The sequence below is a fragment of the Parambassis ranga genome, chromosome 14 (assembly GCF_900634625.1).
Source record: "Parambassis ranga chromosome 14, fParRan2.1, whole genome shotgun sequence".
Classification (NCBI taxonomy): Eukaryota; Metazoa; Chordata; class Actinopteri; family Ambassidae; genus Parambassis; species Parambassis ranga.
The window spans coordinates 264,304-285,675 of record NC_041034.1 but is presented as its reverse complement, the minus strand read 5'-3'; the positions used below and the strand labels follow the sequence as shown (position 1 = coordinate 285,675).

Genomic DNA, 21,372 nt, shown 5'->3' with positions numbered 1-21,372 from the left:
ATGCTTTGACCGGAGGTGCTGTTTGGCTTCTGCCATCAGCAGTTACCGTGGGAACAGTAGCATGTGGCATTGTGGGAGTTTTGGCCTTGGGTAAATGTGGTGCAGCAGTTTTAGTACTGGTTGTACTCAGAATGGTGTCAGGTGTACTGGAGAGATCTGATGGATCCTCGTAGGACGAGAACTCATCATAATCATCGTATTCCACATAGATGAAGTCGGTGCTGCTCCTGCTGGTGGGGGGTGGAGTTATGGTGACGACTGGTGGTGGTAGAGTATTGGTGACATCATCTATGGTGGTACTGATGAGGTAACTGCTCTGCAACCAAGAGGAGGTGGACTCTGTCATCAGTGTTTCAGGAGTCAAACTCCACGAACTAAAAGACAAAAACAAAGGCTGCACTTTATCTCAGCTTTTATTTTCAGTGTGGTCTGCTTCCTCACCAACATTTGATCAAATGTCTAACCTGCTGTTGGCTGTTGGTACCACCATGTTGCTCAAGTTGGAGAAAGTGTTGGAGCTGCTGGAGTTGCTGAAGCTCTCTGAGCTGCTGAAGTTTCCCTCACTGCAGGACTTACAGCACATCTGTCGATATCCAGCAATGGAGCAGTACCGACTCAACACCTCCATCCGACAGAACACAGACCGGTCCCCACGGCAACGCTGTTCTGGAGACGCAGAAGGATCAGAACAGTGAATCCTGTAAGCAGCTGTTATTTTATTTGGCAAAGATAACAGGAAGAGGTGTTTTACTGGAGGAGATCTTTGGCGCTGGCAAGTCTGGGTTGGACCTGGACAGCCATAAGATGATGGCATTCTTCTGGTCGCCTGCAGGGGGAGACAAACTGTCAGCGACATGCAGACTACAAATCCCAGCATCCCTCTAAAACAAATATTACAGGATTGCTAATGCTCACCGCTGCAGGGCGGGGCCTGGCAGGTGCGTGTTGTGATTGGTCGAGGCACACTGCAGTTTCCAGCTAAGCCTCCAGGACTTGAACACACCACCTGACGCTCCTGAGTCCCATTTCCACAACTCACTGAACACTGAACACAGGCATGGATCAGACTGATCAGGTGTTGATCTGAGGACATATGACAGGACATGTAACCTGAGGAATACTTCATACCGGGGTCCAGGGCCCGGCTCTCCAGGCCGCAGGGCAGGGGAAGCGGTTACAAGTTCGCTTGGCGTCAGGTCGGTTGTCGCCACAGAGCTTGCTGTTGACTGAGCGTTGCTGCTGTCCCCTGCTGGACTCCTGCTGGCAGGTCACCCAGCGGCGCTGCCAACCAGTCTGACCACAGGAGGTGCTGCAGTCCTCCCAGTCTCCTGTCACCCAGCTGAGGGGTGGAAACAGTTAAATATCAAAAGATATCTCATGTATGAACCTGCTGACTGGAGGACTCGTGCTGTGTTACCGTGGTGACCTGCAGGCCTCAGTGTTGCAGTTGCGGCTGATGGCTCTTGGTTTGTTGATGTTGGAGCAGAACGTCCTCTGAACCATTTTCCATCAGCCTTCCTCCTGCAGCCAAACCTGGTGTACTGTTTCCCTGGCAACCACAGATCGGTTTAACTACACACAGTCACAGGTGTTGCCCAGGTAACGGACAAACTGTTCATGTACCTCCTCCACAAGGTTTGGAGCAGTGCGACCACTTCTTCAGCGCCCACTCATAGAAGATGGCGTCCTCCTGCACCAAGTTGGACTCGAGCGAGAACCGGAAACGATCCTGGATGACATACTTGTAGGACACCGTCACTTTGGAGTCACCGTGGGAATGGACCTGATATACAGAAACTAAAGTAAGTTCAAGTCTTGTTTAAGTCAATGTGAACAAGACGCACGTCTCCATGACGACGGACTGACCATGAGCAGGACTCCGTACTTCAGGGGCCCGGTGGTTTGGATGGACTCCTGCTCCTCACTGTTGCTGTACTCCCAGGCCACACCCTTCTCAATCACCATTCGGGACTCTGGGAGCTCGTCTTCATCATTAAGGAAGAGGTGACCAGTTTCCTGGTTCTTCACAGCTGCAGCAGAAAACAGGACAACAAGGCACTTAGAGAAATCCAGCAGGTACAGTCGGTCCTCAGGCTCTAGCCCTCTTACCCAGGACATGAGGAGTCCCTTTAAACTCCTGGACCAGCAGGTGTCTGGCTCCTTTGGGGATCTCCAGGATCTTCAGGTACCCTGAGCCATTGAGACAGTAATCGATCAATCAGTCACGGAGGATCTGACTGTGACAGTGTTTCTGTCCGACTGTGCAGATCAGGTCTGTCACCTCGTTTCTTGGTGCTGCGGGTGAAGTTTCCTTTGATGATCTTACAGTTGGAGTTATCTCCTCCACAGACGCCACATCGATCCTCCTGCTGGTCTGAAGCAATTTGACCATCACAGCCTACATGCTGCAGGAGGAGGAGGAGGAGGAGTGCAGTGTACTGTTAAATGCAGCTGTATAATGACATGGAAACTCTGCAGGAGTCTCACATGTAACTGAATGTAAATAAAGACCTCACACTCTCCTCGGACGCACACGCTGTGGGCGTCGCTGTAAGAACATGGTGTCCCATCATGCACCATTCTATTCATGGAAACCACGGCCGCCGTCTCTCTGGACTGACAGTACAGACGACATCGCTCATCAGCTGTAAACACACAAGTCTGACTCAGACAGAGTGGAGCAGGGACAGATGGGCAGCAGCAGTGCATTCAGCCCAAAGCCGTTTATTTAGAGCCTCGGCCTGAGTGGAGCACATGAAGGAGTTAACGGGAGGAGTGAGCACGATTTTCCTCCAACAACAGATTCCTAACTGATGACTTTAACATCTGAACACACACAAATGTCTTTATATCTTTACGAGCACCCACAGTTACACAATACATTCCTAGGACACCTAGAGTTGGTCTAATCTGAACCCTGAAAACGTGTGTGTGTGTGTGTATTTACGGTCAGGATGTTCATATGGCAGCCAGTGATGTTTCCTCCCTTCATGCTCAAAAAATGGATTCCAGACTTTACACTGATCCTCCCTGAAACACAAACACACTCAGCAGCTCAGATAAGGCACACACAGACCTACAGACAGATAACACACAGACCTACAGACAGACAACACACAGACCTACAGACAGATAACACACAGACCTACAGACAGATAACACACAGACCTACAGACAGATAACACACAGACCTACAGACAGATAACAGACAGACCTACAGACAGACAACACACAGACCTACAGACAGATAACACACAGACCTACAGACAGATAACACACAGACCTACAGACAGATAACACACAGACCTACAGACAGATAACAGACAGACCTACAGACAGACAACACACAGACCTACAGACAGATAACAGACAGACCTACAGACAGACAACACACAGACCTACAGACAGACAACACACAGACCTACAGACAGACAACACACAGACCTACAGACAGATAACAGACAGACCTACAGACAGATAACACACAGACCTACAGATAACAGACAGACCTACAGACAGATAACAGACAGACCTACAGACAGTCAGAGGCTCCATGTAACAGACAGACCTACAGACAGTCAGAGGGTCCAGGTAACAGACAGACCTACAGACAGTCAGAGGGTCCAGGTAACAGACAGACCTACAGACAGTCAGAGGGTCCAGGTAACAGACAGACCTACAGACAGTCAGAGGGTCCACGTAACAGACAGACCTACAGACAGTCAGAGGGTCCAGGTAACAGACAGACCTACAGACAGTCAGAGGGTCCACGTAACAGACAGACCTACAGACAGTCAGAGGGTCCAGGTAACAGACAGACCTACAGACAGTAGGGTGCAGGTGACTACTGACCTGAAATCAGTCAGGGGGGGGCATTCTTCTTGGCTGCACAGCTGGAACTCATAGCTGTTACCGAAGCAGGTGCGCCCCCCGTTGGCTGGACTGAGAACAACAACAGCATTTTTAAGCATCACCATCTTTGATGGGCCAATCTGATGTTGTAACATCACAGTGATTGACAACGCACTCACGATGGGTTATCACAGCGTCGTGTGCGAAACCTGACTCCACCTCCACAGGTCCGGGAGCAGCTGCTGTACGAGCTCCATGTCCCCCAGCCGCCATCTTGTCTCAGGAGGTCAGGGGTCAACTTCATGCACAAACCTTTGAAACAGTGCTGGAACAAGAAACCATAAAGACAAAGGCTAATCTAGCTTGCCATAAAGACAGAGACTGTAGCAGCAAGCAGGCAGTTGTCCATCTTAATGCTGAGCTAAGACTAAGACTGTATCAGGAGAAACCTCTGTTGATCCAAACTAAACCTCTCTGCTCTGATCTTTGACCCTCCATGACTAAATGTGTCCTCACCTTCCCAGGTCCACACTTTGTCCCGTCGAGTGGCGGGCCTTTCTTGGTCTTACAGAAGTACGGGTTGTGGTAGTCACTGCACCATAGCTGTCTGCAGGGGTCAAGGGTTGTGTACTGAAGACAAACAGAAAGACATTCAGTGGACAGACGTGTCCATCAGCTCCTCATTTAGTAAAAGGAAGAAAAGATTCTGTGGTTCAGTGGTCACAAATGATTCAGTTGAAAACGTTAAAAACAAAAAACAATGAGCTGAGGCCAGCAGCCACAGACAGACAAATGCACATACTGCAGTACAGAGACTGAAGCCTGGTCCAAAGTCGAAACGACACTGCTGGTCCATGGAGTACTGGAAGCCTGGCAACTGAGGCTGGGCCGGCCAATCGTGGTTGAAAGGGTCGTCACGGAGACAGTCATAAGTACTGCAGACAGACCAGCTGACATGTGACTTCTGTGTAAAGATACGACCCTTCTACTGTGGTTACAATAAAGTACACTTGTATTATTAAAATTCAAGGAAGATAAGAGCAGCGAAATTATTTGAAGCACTCACTGCAGGTACTTGTGTAGTTCCCTCCAGCTGCAACGCGACCAGTGATAACGATGGAAGCTGGCCTGAACCCGCGGAGACATGATGCTGCCCAACAGAACGTCATCCTCACAGTCGTTGGCCTCGCCATCATGCTCCATACCCAACCTGACAGACAAACAGAAGGACAGACAAAGAAACAGACAAGAAGACAGACAGAGAAAGAGACAGACAGAAGGACAGACAAAGACAGACACAGACAGGCAGAAGGACAGACAGAAGGACAGACAAAGACAGACACAGACAGACAGAAGGACAGACAGAAACAGACAAAAAGACAGACACAGACAGGCAGACAGACAGACAGAAGGACAGACAAAGAAACAGACAAGAAGACAGACAGAGAAAGAGACAGACAGAAGGACAGACAAAGACAGACACAGACAGACAGAAGGACAGACAGAAACAGACAAAAAGACAGACACAGACAGGCAGACAGACAGACAGAAGGACAGACAAAGAAACAGACAAAAAGACAGACACAGACAGACAGACAAAGACAGACACAGACAGGCAGACAGACAGAAGGACAGAAGGACAGACAAAGAAACAGACACAGACAAAGAGACAAGGAGACAGACAGACAGAGACAAGGAGACAGACAGGTAATGAAAGTTGCTGTGACCTGCTGACCTCTGATAACTGAGTGAATGTGATGTTCAATAAGGCCTGTGTGTGAACAGCTGTGTGTCACTGTGTTGTTGGTGTGTGTGTTGAGGTTTTGCTTGTTTGTGCTTGTTTGTCTCACACATGTCCTGTTTCGTGTGCTGCCACAAAGGCCGAGGAAAAACCATCCTCGAAGACGAGGACACAGCTTCGATGAAGATGACACATTCCAGTGACAGGAGCATAACCTACAGAGGAGATCAATAGGTCAGAGGTCAAAGGTCACCTGGTGTCACCATAATTATCACCGTCATCTTCAGTGGTATATAAAAGTCTGGGCACCCCTCAGGATACTCACTAACTGTGTAAGTTGGTTACGTGCCTTGAATCACCCGAGGGGACAAATAAATAAATTTTAATTGAAGTGAATCGAATTGGAGTAGCAGTAGCATGAGCAGCATCATGTTTAGCACTAGCATTAGCAGTAGCATTAGCAGCAGGATTAGCAGTAGCATGAGCAGCAGGGTTAGCAGTAGCATGAGCAGCATCATGTTTAGCACTAGCATTAGCAGTAGCATTAGCAGCAGGGTTAGCAGTAGCATGAGCAGCATCATGTTTAGCACTAGCATTAGCAGTAGCATGAGCAGCATCATGTTTAGCAGTAGCATTAGCAGCAGGATTAGCAGTAGTATTATCAGTAGTACCCTGCATGCCAGAGGGGCCGAACTCCTGCCTGGTGAGGTAGATGGTGTGGTCATGCTGCTCGGCATGACTCTGCTCCCTGTGCTGGAGATACGACCACCCACAAACGTTCTCCAGACTCTTCTGAGGGTTCCCCACTGAGATCAGGTCCTGGGACTGACACAGGCACAGTGTGTAAACCTTTAGATGTTCTCCTTATGTGTTAACTCTGGAAGGCTCGGCTCGCTCTTCTGCTGAATTCAATTCAATTTTATTTCTATAGCTCTTTTTACAATCAGGAGAGAGAGAGGGAGACAAAACTATGAGGGAGACAGCAAACAGTTAATGACATCATTAGTATGAACCAGACTAATGAGAATAGAGGAGAGGTCAGAGGGTGAGAGGGGGATTTGAGGGGACAGGAACTGCTCAGTGGATCATATGTGTGCCCTCAGCGTAGGCCTATAGCAGCATAGCTGTGCTAAAAGTTAGGAATTTATCAGCCCTATGACTCCTGTTATACCTGTGGCTGAGGCCATGTAGACACCACTGACAGTAAAAACTAGGGACAGAGCTTCCGTGATGTCACCCCTTCTTTCTGAAGAGCCGTTTTGAGGCTCGGTGGGAGGCTCCGGGACACGCTGACCACCGCCATGTTGTCACATCCACCAAAACTCCAAATATGGACAAAGAGGGGGAGCACGAGCAGAGTTTAGGGGGGCGGGCGATCGTTGAAGCAGGAGAGTGGCAGCGCCCTCATCTTTTATTTTTACTGTACTATTTTTACTGTACCATATTCCATTACCTATGCTGGTGTGCAATGTTTGTAAATTCCTTATATCTTTTATTTTACTGCTCTATGTTCTATTTTATTCTATTTAACTCTTGCTCTGACTGTTGGTGTTGTATTGCTGCTGGTACCACAATTTCCCTGAGGGACATTCCCAAAGGGATTAATAAAGTCTATTCTATTCTAACTATACCTATCGGCCCTACACACTATGTTTAAGGCTAACTGTACGCTTTACTGAACAGAGAGGGTGTAGTCTGGTCCTAAAGGTGGAGGTGGTGTCTGCCTCATGAACTGAAGCTGCTTCCATAGTAGAGCTGCCTGACAGCTAAAGGCTCGTCCTCCCATTCTACTGTGATGAATCCTAGGAACTACAAGTAAACCTGCACTCAGAGATCTGACTGTTCTATTTGGAACATATGGTACAATCAGGTCCTGCAGATACAATGGAGCAAGTCCATGAAGAGCCTTGTAGGTAAGAAGAAGGATCTTGAAGTGTATTCTTGAGTCCACTGGGAGCCAGTGAAGAGACGCTAGGACAGGAGAGATATGATCCCTTTGGCTGCTTCCTGTCAGAACTCTAGCTCTAGACTGTTGGTAGAAAGACAGCTCCGAGGTTCCTCACAGTCGTACTGGAGGCCAAAGTAATTCCATCCAGAGAGAAAGTATTATCTGATAAACTAGTTCTGAGATGTTTGGGTCCAAAAACAATTACCTCAGTCTTGTCCAAGTTTAATAGTAAAAAGTTGGAGGTCATCCAGTCCTTTATGTATATAAATACAGCTGGGTATCATCAGCATAACAATGAAAATTTATGCTGTGCTTCTGGATGATGTTTCCTAGAGGGAGCATGTAGAGGGTGAACAAGATCGGTCCGAGCACAGAACCCTGTGGAACACCGTGGTTAACCCTTGTACATGAGGAGGAAACATCGTTAGCATGAACAAAGTGAAATCTGTCAGATAAATATGAGTTAAACCAGCGCAGTGCTGTTCCTGTAATCCTGATCTCGTGTTCTAATCTGTGTAGCAGGACACGATGATCTACTGTGTCAAAGGCAGCACTGAGATCCGGTAGAACGAGTACAGAGACGAGTACATGATCTGATGCCATGAGGAGGTCCTTAGTGACTTTAAACAGTGCTGTTTCTCTGCTGTGGCGAGACTGGAACCAGGTGGTCCTTTCTTTGACTTACAACCCCTCCCTCAAGTATCCTAGAAATAAAGATGAGGTTGGAGACTGAACACACCTCAGATCCAGACGTACAGACTGCCATTCACACTAAAACACCAACAGGCAGGTGTTAGAAGAGATTTAAGGGTGAGTGTAGGTTCGGCCTCAGAGTTCAGTACCTTTGCTGGAGACAGCATAACGATTCTGACCAGGACCACGTTCATGTTGGCACCCAGAGAATAATGCTGATAGATCTCATTCACCTGGAACAGACACACAGGTCCTCATATCAATGCCCACTCATCTGCAGATGGAAGGTTCATCTGAGCAACCCACAGGGTCTGGCCCAGTTCTAGCAGAACCAGTTAGTTACTGGACTGCTGAGAGAACCTCTTTCAGCAGCAGTGAACCCTCAGAGAACGTGTGACCTGAATGTGTGCTTATGTTTCCACCTACAATATTCATCAGTGTCAGGAGGTACTTCTGAATGTGGTCCCGTCCATGGAAGAGAAGAACTGAATAATCCACCGCCAGCAGGACCTGCAGGAGGAGTAGGCAGGTTCACACACTCATCAACCATCAACATCAAACTGTCCGATGAATACAGACCTCGATGTTGAATAGCTCCGCCTCCTCAACAAAGCGCCGGTGCCGAGCTGAGCTGGATCCCAACGAGGCCACCTTCTGGTCCCAGTTCAGAGAGCCTAAGAGAGGACCTGGAGACACACAGAATGACACATGTAATGATGGCGTCCCTGCCCTCACCAACAGTCATCTCAGTAATGACTAAGGGAAGGAATGAGGCCAAGCAGCAGAACACAGGTTTATGTTCAGACTACAAGGCTGGACTGTAAGGTGTGGTAAGAAGACACTGGTCCTCCTCGATGATGGGAGTCAGGGGGGGTGTCCTCATCTATGGCCAGATCACATTTCTTATGTACCAGGCTTGCCTGTATCTCAGAGCTACACATGCTCAGTGAAACCGTAACGTGACACAGCTGAGGACGCTGTCCCGCTCATTCCAAACGTGTTCTTGCTCAGATAAACATCTGTTTGTGTGTCGGACGTTAAGGAAACAACATCAGTGATCAGACAGACCCGTGAGTTCACACAGCCAGCAGCTGAACTATCTGTCAACTGTGAGCCCAAAACCAGAGCTGTGAAGCTGGACTGCCACGTCGCAGCTGGCTGAGCGTGTCAGTGTTCTGAGTGTGTGTCAGTGTTCTGAGTGTGTGTCAGTGTTCTGAGTGTGTGTCAGTGTTCTGAGTGTGTGTCAGTGTGTGTCAGTGTTCTGAGTGTGTGTCAGTGTTCTGAGTGTGTGTCAGTGTTCTGAGTGTGTGTCAGTGTTCTGAGTGTGTGTCAGAGTGTGTGTCAGTGTTCTGAGTGTGTGTCAGTGTTCTGAGTGTGTGTCAGTGTGTGTCAGTGTTCTGAGTGTGTGTGTGTGAAGCTGCTGTCACTTCTGCCAAGTTTCCTGGAACAAAGCCCCAGTTTTCAGTTTGATTCTTTCCTCCTGCAGCAGATTGTGAAGGATCTGCTGCAGCTCACTGCTGGTTTCCAGCATCAGCTCTGACTCCTGTCCTGACAGCAGAACCCCTGTCACAACATCACAGCACACACAGAGGCCGCATGTACACAACACACACAGAGGCCGCATGTACACAACACACACAGAGGCCGCATGTACACACCACACACAAGCCTGCATGTACACAGCACACACAAGCCCGCAAATACACACCATATACACAAGCCCGCAAATACACACCATATACACAAGCCCGCATATACAAAACACACACAAGCCCGCATATACACAACACACACACAAGCCCGCATATACACAACACACACACAAGCCCGCAAATACACACCATATACACAAGCCCGCATATACAAAACACACACAAGCCTGCATGTACACAACACACACACAAGCCTGCATGTACACAACACACACACACAAGCCTGCATGTACACAACACACACAAGCCCGCATATACACAACACACACACACAAGCCTGCATGTACACAACACACAACACTGCTGCAGCTGTGAGTATATATATATATATGAGTGAGTATATATATATATATATGCAGACGCAGAGCTTGAGCAGCATGAGGTACGTCTGTGTAGCTCCACACAGTTAAACTGAAGGCCGTTTAACCCTGTGTGGACCGTTAGCCTTAGCCTGCTAGCTGTGACTTCCTGCTGTGTGGCACATCAACAGGAAACAGGAAGGTACAGGTCAGAGGTCAGAGGGTCTCACCTCGCAGGAAATCGTCCCCTGTCTCGTTGACATAGTGGGTTTGATTGACGGCTGTCTGTTTCTTGATGATGGCTGAAGCCCGATAAATGATGTGCTGTCGTCCTCCTTCCTCCTCTTCCTCTGCTCCTCCTTCTCCAGGCCTCCATTGACTCAGCGGCTCAATGAAAACCTCCTCCTCAGGCATCTGGATCATCCCTGCCTGAGAGACAGCAGAGCTCAATCAGCTGACGATGTACTGATCAGGCTGTGATTTGACACTTCAGCTTCTTCAGGTCTGAGCCGGGATTATCTGTCATGATACACGTGATGTTTAACTTGGTCCTAAAATCAATATGATGTTAATGTTAATTAGGATCGCCTTGTTAACTAATCAGCAAACCGGGCTGAGTTTGAGCCCACCTCCTTAAAAAGCCAGGAGAAACATAACATGGAAGAACTAAAAACCTAAACCGGTCGCTCATAAGTCACTTGCACAATAATTTGGCAGGCAGCATAGTTTTAATCTGAGCCGTCATTTCAGCTTTCTTTCAGGCTGCGTTTAGTCTCAGGGTTTTAGTTAAAATGTCAGTGGCTGTAGCACTGAGTGCAGCTTTGCATGTGGAGGAGTCGTTTCTTCTTCCCTTAGATGTATTCGGGTGTTCCTGTTATTGTGTCCACCTCAGACTGTAATCTGTTTCTTTAACTGCAGCTGGAAAATATTCCTCTCATTCTTTCTTCCTCCCGTCGTCCACTTTGAACGCCTCTCATCTTTCCTCCACATCTGGCTTCACTCAGCGGCTCTGCCCACGCTGCATGAAGTGAGGGTGGATCCGGCGCAGTCAGGCGGGCCGTCCTGAGCGCAGGTCTCCTCAGTGCGTCACTTTTTACAGAGTCTGGTTTGGACTGAATCGTTGCTGCTCACATGACTGTGCTGCTCTCTGCTCAGGTCTCTGCTGAACTCATGTGTTCTATTGTGCAGAGTCTCATGACCCAAATGTCCATCCTGTCAGAGCTCTGTGTTTGGATGGCATCAGTCTGGATGAAAACCCTGCTGCAGTGTGTTGGCTCTTCATGCTGCACACATGGAGAGTTAAAAAACGTTAACAGCTGTCCAAACATCTGCATCCATCAGCGGCTGCATCTTCCTCACTCAGGATGAGGATGATGATGTTTTGACGCTCCTGTCCAGCTGCTGCTATAAACAGGCTCAAAGAAGAACTCACATGCAGCTCACTGCTGTGTATGTTAGCTTAGCTGCTGTGTTAGCGGTGTCCTGCAGCAGGCCTGAGGTCTGCGCTGGTCTCTGCTGTCATTTGAAACAATAAATAAAGCTACTTCCTGTTTGTAGTAAGATTTCATTTTGTACGTTTTGCATCAATCATTCTCATGTTTGTGTTTGTCCACGCCCCACAACCACCTGACGGCAAGTGATTTCATCATCAGGTCAGGTGACACCTACCAGTCCGTCACAGTTGCTGATGGCGACGAATGTGTCCTCCATGTTGGACACTGTTCCTGTGTAGAGGCAGCCGACATCTCCTATTGGCTGAGAGTGAATTCGCCCTGACTCCTCCCACTCCATGGTGGCGGCAGGGGCAACGAGGTGAGTGTTGGGACGCAGCTGCAGATGGAGCTCCTGACCAAACACTGTCACATTGTAGAAGAGCTCCACCTCCTCATCCATGTGACCCCGCCCCCTCCAGCTGTGGACAGATGACGTCCACACAGACCTGTCCACTCGAGTCTGCCTCTCAAAGTTTGTGTCATCTGTGGAGGGGGCGTGTCTTTTGTTTCGATGTAATTGGTGGGTGGAGACTGATGCTGACAGAAGCCGTCCGTCTGAGTCCGTCCTGACTGGATGAATGATGCTGAACTCTGACAGAACCTGATGGAGAAAATCTGACAGAGACAATGTGAGGACTGTGAGGACATTGTTGGTCTATGAGGACAATCCTCCTCTCTGAGGACATAACAGGTAACCCAACACCCGAAACCTGTGATAGACAGATAGACAGACAGAGGGACAGACAGACAGGCAGGCAGATAGACAGACAGACAGACAGGCAGGCAGGCAGACAGACAGGTAGGCAGACAGACAGACAGACAGACAGGCAGGCAGACAGGTAGGCAGACAGACAGACAGACAGATAGGCAGGCAGACAGACAGACAGATGGACGGACAGACAGACAGATGGTCGGACAGACAGGCAGACAGACAGGCAGGCAGGCAGACAGGCAGGCAGGCAGACAGGCAGGCAGACAGACAGACAGGCAGGCAGGCAGACAGACAGACAGGCAGACAGACAGGCAGACAGACAGACAGGCAGGCAGGCAGGCAGGCAGGCAGGCAGACAGACAGACAGACAGACAGGCAGGCAGACAGACAGACAGACAGACAGGCAGGCAGACAGACAGACAGGCAGACAGACAGGCAGACAGACAGGCAGGCAGACAGACAGGCAGACAGACAGACAGGCAGGCAGGCAGGCAGGCAGGCAGACAGACAGACAGACAGACAGACAGACAGGCAGGCAGGCAGACAGACAGGCAGACAGACAGGCAGACAGACAGACAGACAGGCAGGCAGGCAGGCAGACAGACAGACAGACAGGCAGGCAGGCAGGCAGGCAGACAGACAGGCAGACAGACAGACAGACAGACAGACTGTGAGGACATGATTTAGTGAGGAAGGAGAAAGGAGGTCATAGAGGTCACGCTCACTGTTTTTCCAGGTCCCGGTCTCTGAGCCTGTCTCTAATCTGAACCCTGACACAAATGTCTCAAACATGCAATAAAACATCTATCCTGTCCAAATGTCCTCAGTCCTGCGGTATGCAGTAGCAGTGCTTACAGAGCTGTCTCAGAGTGAGGATATGATGAAATATGATCTGATCGCTCACATTCTCTGAACGCCTGAAACACAAAAACACTGAGATTTATGGGAAAAACGTGGCGATGAGCTCAGACAGGCAGAGGACACAGCGAGCTGGCCAGCGATTGATTAGTCTGCTGCTGAGCTCTGTGACCTTGGCCTTCATTGCAGAGGTCAGAGGTCAGAGCATGGAGCACTGAACCACCACAGAAGAAGTAACAGCAGGAGTCCTACTGCTACTGCCAGTAAATGGTACATGAAAGAAATCAGCAGTGTTCCATAATGAGGTGTGGGAGTCCTCTGCTCTCCGTGGTACAAGCAGCTCTAGCACAGTACTTTGTACCGGTACTAAGAACAGCAGCAGCACTAACAGACGTACCAGCAGTGCAGACACTCTCAGCAGCAGTACAACCAGCAGAGGTATTAGTCATAGCAGGGTCAGTACAGAGCCCTGCAGTAACCTGCATCAGTATTATTACAGACAACAACAGTAGCATAGCGAGTATGGAGGACATGAATGTTAGTAGTGCTAGTTGTCTCAGCATTAAATCTCACCCGTGCTGTCAGTGATGTAAACTGAGTGTAAGAAGTCGCTCTGCAGCAATAACACAATAATCAATAATCCATGACGAAACTCGTCCATCCTGACAGAGACAGAGAGGCTCAGGACAAACAGAGAGACGTCCTGGGAGACAGAGAGCCAGACTGAAACTGAGAGCTGCTGAGCTGAACGCTCTAACAGACACTCCTCCACTCTGTCATTATCTCCGCCCTCATTCTGAGGGTGTGCACCAACAGCAGCACCAAGAGCACCACTGACAGCAGGCACAGCAGCACCCACAGCACCAACAGCACCACTGACAGGACCCACAGCACCAACAGCAGCACTGACAGGACCCACAGCACCAACAGCACCACTGACAGGACCCACAGCACCAACAGCAGCACTGACAGGACCCACAGCACCACCAGCACCACTGACAGGACCCACAGCACCAACAGCAGCACTGACAGGACCCACAGCACCAACAGCACCACTGACAGGACCCACAGCACCAACAGCACCACTGACAGGACCCACAGCACCAACAGCAGCACTGACAGGACCCACAGCACCAACAGCACCACTGACAGGACCCACAGCACCAACAGCACCACTGACAGGACCCACAGCACCAACAGCACCACTGACAGGACCCACAGCACCAACAGCACCACTGACAGGACCCACAGCACCAACAGCACCACTGACAGGACCCACAGCACCAACAGCACCACTGACAGGACCCACACCACCAACAGCAGCACTGACAGGACCCACAGCACCAACAGCACCACTGACAGGACCCACAGCACCAACAGCACCACTGACAGGACCCACAGCACCAACAGCACCACTGACAGGACCCACAGCACCAACAGCACCACTGACAGGACCCACAGCACCAACAGCAGGCACAGCACCAACAGCACCACTGACAGGACCCACAGAACCAACAGCACCACTGACAGGACCCACAGAACCAACAGCACCACTGACAGGACCCACAGAACCAACAGCAGCACCAACAGCAGGCACAGCAGCACTGACAGGACCAACAGCACCAACAGCCTTTGTTTGTCTATATCTATCTATCTGTCACAGGTTTCGGGTGTTGGGTTACCGGTTGATGGGTGCAATCTTCTGGATAAGTGGGGGAGTTCCAACATATTTGATGCATCAGTGATGCTGTTCTCATCAGCAGTTTCCGTACTGTACAGGTGTTACAGTTTGCTGTGTGCTGGCTGTGCCCACAGACCTTCCATAGGTTAGTATGTGTCTGATCAGTGGCCATCACTGTGCAGGCAGAGGCAGCTGGTACAACAGGAAGTAGAATTCCTCTGCTGAGGTATCTTCATGATTTGAAGATATGAGGCCAACATAGCAAACAACAACAAACAAACATGGAGGCGGAGAACTCTGAGGGGGAGTGCAGGGTGAAGCACTGGACCCAAGGGTCCTCAATCATCCAGGCAGAAGGTCCCTGCCCACTGCAGGAGAACACAGAACTAAAACACACAGAACAAAATCACATCCCGGTTGGTGCTCCAGTGGGTGGTGGCAGTCAAACAGTAAATATGGATCTGTGTGTGCTGGTCTCCTGAACATCTCGGTGTTGAGACTTCTGTCCTCTTCAATGTGATCTGTGGAGTGTGAACTGTCCCTGAGCTGTCCCTAGGCTGTCCCTGAGCTGTCCTTGAACTATCCCTGAGCCGTCCTCGAGCTGTCCCTGAACTGTCCCTGAGCCGTCCCTGAACTGTCCCTGAGCCATCCCTGAGCCGTCCCTGAGCTGTCCCTAAACTGTCCTCGAGCTGTCCCTGAACTATCCCTGAGCCGTCCCTGAACTGTCCCTGAGCTGTCCCTAGGCTGTCCCTGAGCTGTCCCTAAACCGTCCCTGAGCTGTCCCTGAACTGTCCCTGAGCCCTCCCTGAACTGTCCCTGAACTGTCCCTGAGCTGTCCCTAAACTGTCCTCGAGCTGTCCTTGAACTGTCCCTGAGCCGTCCCTGAGCTGTCCCTGAGCCGTCCCTAAACTGTCCTTGAGCTGTCCCTGAACTGTCCCTGAGCCATACCTAAACTGTCCTCGAGCTGTCCCTGAACTGTCCCTGAGCCGTCCATAAACTGTCCCTGAGCCGTCCCTAGGCTGTCCCTGAGCTGTCCCTGAGCTGTCCTTGAGCTGTCCCTGAACTGTCCCTGAGCCCTCCTCGAGCTCTCCTGAACTGTCCCTGAGCTGTCCCTGAACTGTCCCTGAGCCCTCCCTGAACTGTCCCTGAACTGTCCCTGAGCTGTCCCTAAACCGTCCCTGAGCTGTCCCTGAACTGTCCCTGAGCCCTCCCTGAACTGTCCCTGAGCCGTCCCTAAACCGTCCCTGAGCTGTCCCTGAGCCATCCCTGAGCTGTCCCTGAACTGTCCCTGAGCTGTCCCTGAACTGTCCCTGAGCCCTCCCTGAACTGTCCCTGAACTGTCCCTGAGCCGTCCCTAAACCGTCCCTGAGCTGTCCCTGAACTGTCCCTGAGCTGTCCCTGAGCCATCCCTGAGCTGTCCCTGAACTGTCCCTGAGCTGTCCCTAGGCTATCCCTGAGCTGTCCTTGAACTGTCCCTGAGCCGTCCCTGAGCTGTCCCTAGGCTGTCCCTGAGCTGTCCTTGAACTGTCCCTGAGCCGTCCCTGAGCTGTCCCTAGGCTGTCCCTGAGCTGTCCTTGAACTGTCCCTGAGCTGTCCCTAGGCTGTCCTTGAACTGTCCCTGAGCTGTCCCTAGGCTGTCCCTGAGCTGTCCCTAGGCTGTCCCTGAGCTGTCCCTAGGCTGTCCCTGAGCTGTCCTTGAACTGTCCCTGAGCTGTCCCTGAGCTGTCCCTAGGCTGTCCCTGAGCTGTCCTTGAACTGTCCCTGAGCTGTCTCTAGGCTGTTCTTGAGCTGTCCCTGAACTGTCCCTGAGCTGTCCCCGAGCTGTCCCTGAACACTCCTTGAGCTATCCCTGAACTGTCCCTGTGTCCTTCTGTGCCTGTGTGTGGGAACTCTAAAATGAACACTGAGCTTTGAAAGTGTCTCCGTCTTTGTTTGTGTGAACCTGCAGAAACTGAAACGTAGTGTGGTCTGATGTAGGCGTCTCTAGGACCAGGCCACTTCCTGATGTCATTTCCTGCTTCTCTGTCTGTGTTTCAGTCGCCATCGTCTCACACTCTTCTGCAACATCTGATGACGACGATTCTCATACAGGTAGGACGGATCACTCTGGACCTCACATCTGTCCGGGTTGCTTCTGGACCAACAGCAGAAAAAGGTCAATCCGGACATGACCTCACTCAGAGGACGACCACTGACAATGTGCGGCGCTCTCTGATTGTCATGTGTGGTACCAGGAGTAAGAATATGTGACTGCTCCTGATCCAGAACACAACTTCTTCTTCCTCTGTCCTCCTGAGGAAGACTGTGAGGCTCTTCTCAGGGAGGACAGATGACAGAGACAGAAACACACAGACAAACAACCAAGGACACACACACACAGTCTCTTACTGCTGAAGTGTGTGCTTCCTCTTCACAGTGATTGACAGCTGAGGAGGCAGAGCCAGCAAAGGCCTTCAGCAGTGCAGTCAGGTGGCAGCCATGTTGGTCCTGGTCCGGTTATTGATTTTGATTATGATGATGATGATGATGATGAAGAGTGACGGTGAGTGACACAAAAGAGGTATGTGATTTAAATTCCACCAATGACAGAGCTTCATGTTTTTTGTACAGATCTTTAAAGCAGCAGAGGCTCATGGGTAATGTAGTGTGTAACCTGTAGCTCTGGTTGTTGCTGTGACTGACTGCAAATGTTGTCTTTCTGTGACCTTTGACCCCAACAGCCTCTTCAGACGTCATGACTGTGTCAAGCGGCGACACCGTTCTGCTGGATCCGGACCTGGTCCCGGTGGAGAAGCATTGGGACATCAGGTGGACCCACTGCCACCTGGTGCTGAACAAGGACAAGAAGACCTGCCACCACAGACGCTGCGAGCTGCTCACAAACGGGACGCTGAGATTCGAACAAGTCCAGCCGCAAGATGCAGGAAACTACACGGTGGAGGTGTTTGACAAGGAAGGAATCAGACAGGCAAAGAGATACTTCCTGCTGCAGGTGGAGGGTAAGAACAGGAGACACTGACCAACAACAACAGACACACACCAACAACAACAGGCACTGACCAACAACAACAGACACTGACCAACAACAACAGCAGACACACACCAACAACAACAGACACTGACCAACAACAACAGACACACACCAACAACAAAAGACACTGACCAACAACAACAGGCACTGACCAACAACAACAGACACTGACCAACAACAACAGCAGACACACACCAACAACAACAGACACTGACCAACAACAACAACAGACACTGACCAACAACAACAGACACTGACCAACAACAACAGACACTGACCACCAACAACAGCAGACACACACCAACAACATCAGACACTGACCAACAACAACAGACACTGACCAACAACATCAGACACTGACCAATAACAACAGACACACACCAACAACGACACACTGACCAACAACAACAGACACTGGCCAACAACATCACACACTGACCAACGTCATCAGACACTGACCAACAACATCACACACTGACCAACGTCATCAGACACTGACCAACAACATCACACACTGACCAACAACAACAGACACTGACCAGCAACAACAGACACTGACCAACAACAACAGACACTGGCCAACAACATCACACACTGACCAAAGTCATCAGACACTGACCAACAACAACAGACACTGACCAACACCAACACACACTGACCAACAACAACAGACACTTATTAACAACAACAGACACTGACCAACAACAACACACACTGACCAACAACACACACTGACCAACAACATCACACACTTTTCAAAGTCATCAGACACTGACCAACAACAACAGACACTGACCAACACCAACACACACTGACCAACAACAACAGACACTTATTAACAACAACAGACACTGACCACCAACAACAATGGACACTGACCAACAACAACAGACACTGACCAACAACAACAGCAGACACACACCAACAACAGACACTGACCACCAACAACAACAGACACTGACCAACAACAACAGACACTGACCAACAACAACAGACACTGACCACCAACAACAGCAGACACACACCAACAACATCAGACACTGACCAACAACAACAGACACTGACCAACAACATCAGACACTGACCAATAACAACAGACACACACCAACAACGACACACTGACCAACAACAACAGACACTGGCCAACAACATCACACACTGACCAACGTCATCAGACACTGACCAACAACATCACACACTGACCAACGTCATCAGACACTGACCAACAACATCACACACTGACCAACAACAACAGACACTGACCAGCAACAACAGACACTGACCAACAACAACAGACACTGGCCAACAACATCACACACTGACCAAAGTCATCAGACACTGACCAACAACAACAGACACTGACCAACACCAACACACACTGACCAACAACAACACACACTTATTAACAACAACAGACACTGACCAACAACAACACACACTGACCAACAACACACACTGACCAACAACATCACACACTTATCAAAAACAACAGACACTGACCAACAAAAACAGACACTGACCAACAACAACAGACACTGACCAACAACAACAGACACTGACCAACAACAACAGACACTGAACAACAGACACTGACCAACAACAACAGGCACTGACCAACAACAACAGACACTGACCAACAACAACAGACACTGACCAACAACAACAGCGGACACACACCAATAACAACAGACACTGACCAACAACAACAGACACTGACCAACAACAGCAGACACACACCAACAACAACAGACACTGACCCGCAACAACAGGCACTGACCAACAACAACAGCGGACACACACCAATAACAACAGACACTGACCAACAACAACAGGCACTGACCAACAACAACAGACACTGACCAACAACAACAGACACTGACCAACAACAACAGACACTGACCAACAACAACAGACACTGACCACCAACAACAGCAGACACACACCAACAACAGACACTGACCAACAACAACAGACACTGACCAACAACAACAGACACTGACCACCAACAACAGCAGACACACACCAACAACATCAGACACTGACCAACAACAACAGACACTGACCAACAACATCAGACACTGACCAATAACAACAGACACACACCAACAACGACACACTGACCAACAACAACAGACACTGGCCAACAACATCACACACTGACCGTCATCAGACACTGACCAACAACATCACACACTGACCAACGTCATCAGACACTGACCAACAACATCACACACTGACCAACAACAACAGACACTGACCAGCAACAACAGACACTGACCAACAACAACAGACACTGGCCAACAACATCACACACTGACCAAAGTCATCAGACACTGACCAACAAAAACAGACACTGACCAACAACAACAGACACTGACCAACAACAACACACACTGACCAACAACATCACACACTTATCAAAAACAACAGACACTGACAAACAACAACCGACACTGACCCGCAACAACAGGCACTGACCAACAACCGACACTGACCAACAACAGACACTGACCAACAACAGACACTGACAAACAACATCACACACTGACCAACACTGACAAATAAAACCTGATTGGTCCATCAGTTTTGTGTCTGTGTGTGTCCTCAGAGAGCAGCAGCAGCATCAGCAGCAACAACAGTGTAGTGAGGTCAGTTGTCACCTGCTTCGTCCTCCTGCTTTTTCTGCTTCTGATCTTGATCATCTTTATCGTGAGGAGGCGGAGTCAGAGTACGACGTCCAGAGGTGCAGTGAGCAGTTTAACACACAGCAGGTTGGTGTTATCAGATCATAACTTGTGTCACTGCTGCAGGTCAGATGGAGGACAACGTCTACATGGCGATGCACAGTCACCATGGCAACACAGAAAAACAAGAGGAGTACAAGAAGGAGGACGATTTGGTCTATGGTACACACACACACACACACTAAGATGAGACCCATCAGACACACTGTAAATCCAATCACATGCATTGCATTATAAGAAATGTGCATTAAAACACATTTAACCGAGGCTCGTTGGTTCTTTGTGTGTTTGCAGTACCATTTGATCCTGCTGCTCTCAACATGTAGAGGACATCTTTGTGTGATGACCAATCAGAGTGCAGCCTGCTGTCTCACCTGTCATCTGACATCATGTTCATTTTTCTTTTTCATATGAATAAATGAAACAAGAATGTGATCTGCCTGAAGGAGTCTCTTATTTCTACAATGCTGAGAACACACACTGTGGCGTGTTAACCTGTGCTGTTTGTAGTTTTCTTAAACTGTATTAGCTTTACAGACTTGAACAGTTCTACATCATCTCTCCTGTTCTAGCTTCTCTTCGCTGGCTCCCAGTGGGCAATGATGAGT

The 21,372-nt window shown here is 49.6% G+C and overlaps 1 protein-coding gene and 1 pseudogene across 2 annotated transcripts; one reads left to right on the top strand and one right to left on the bottom strand.

The window, feature by feature from the left end:
* Nucleotides 1–14,020, bottom strand: part of LOC114445668 (A disintegrin and metalloproteinase with thrombospondin motifs 2-like) — a 14,526-nt pseudogene extending 506 nt beyond the window's left edge.
* A 2,984-nt stretch (nt 14,021–17,004) lies between these two features.
* LOC114445670 (uncharacterized) lies at nt 17,005–21,367 on the top strand. 2 transcript variants are annotated; one of them, XM_028420761.1, is made up of 6 exons: nt 17,005–17,080; nt 17,406–17,531; nt 17,710–17,988; nt 20,629–20,763; nt 20,831–20,926; nt 21,059–21,367. In XM_028420761.1, exons 2-6 carry the CDS (start codon nt 17,468–17,470, stop codon nt 21,088–21,090), a joined length of 606 nt encoding a protein of 201 aa, XP_028276562.1. In that variant the 5' UTR covers nt 17,005–17,080; nt 17,406–17,467; the 3' UTR covers nt 21,091–21,367. The 2 variants fall into 2 exon arrangements, with proteins under 2 accessions (XP_028276562.1, XP_028276563.1); XM_028420762.1 differs by having other exon boundaries at nt 17,406–17,549.
* Nucleotides 21,368–21,372: the final 5 nt, after the last annotated feature.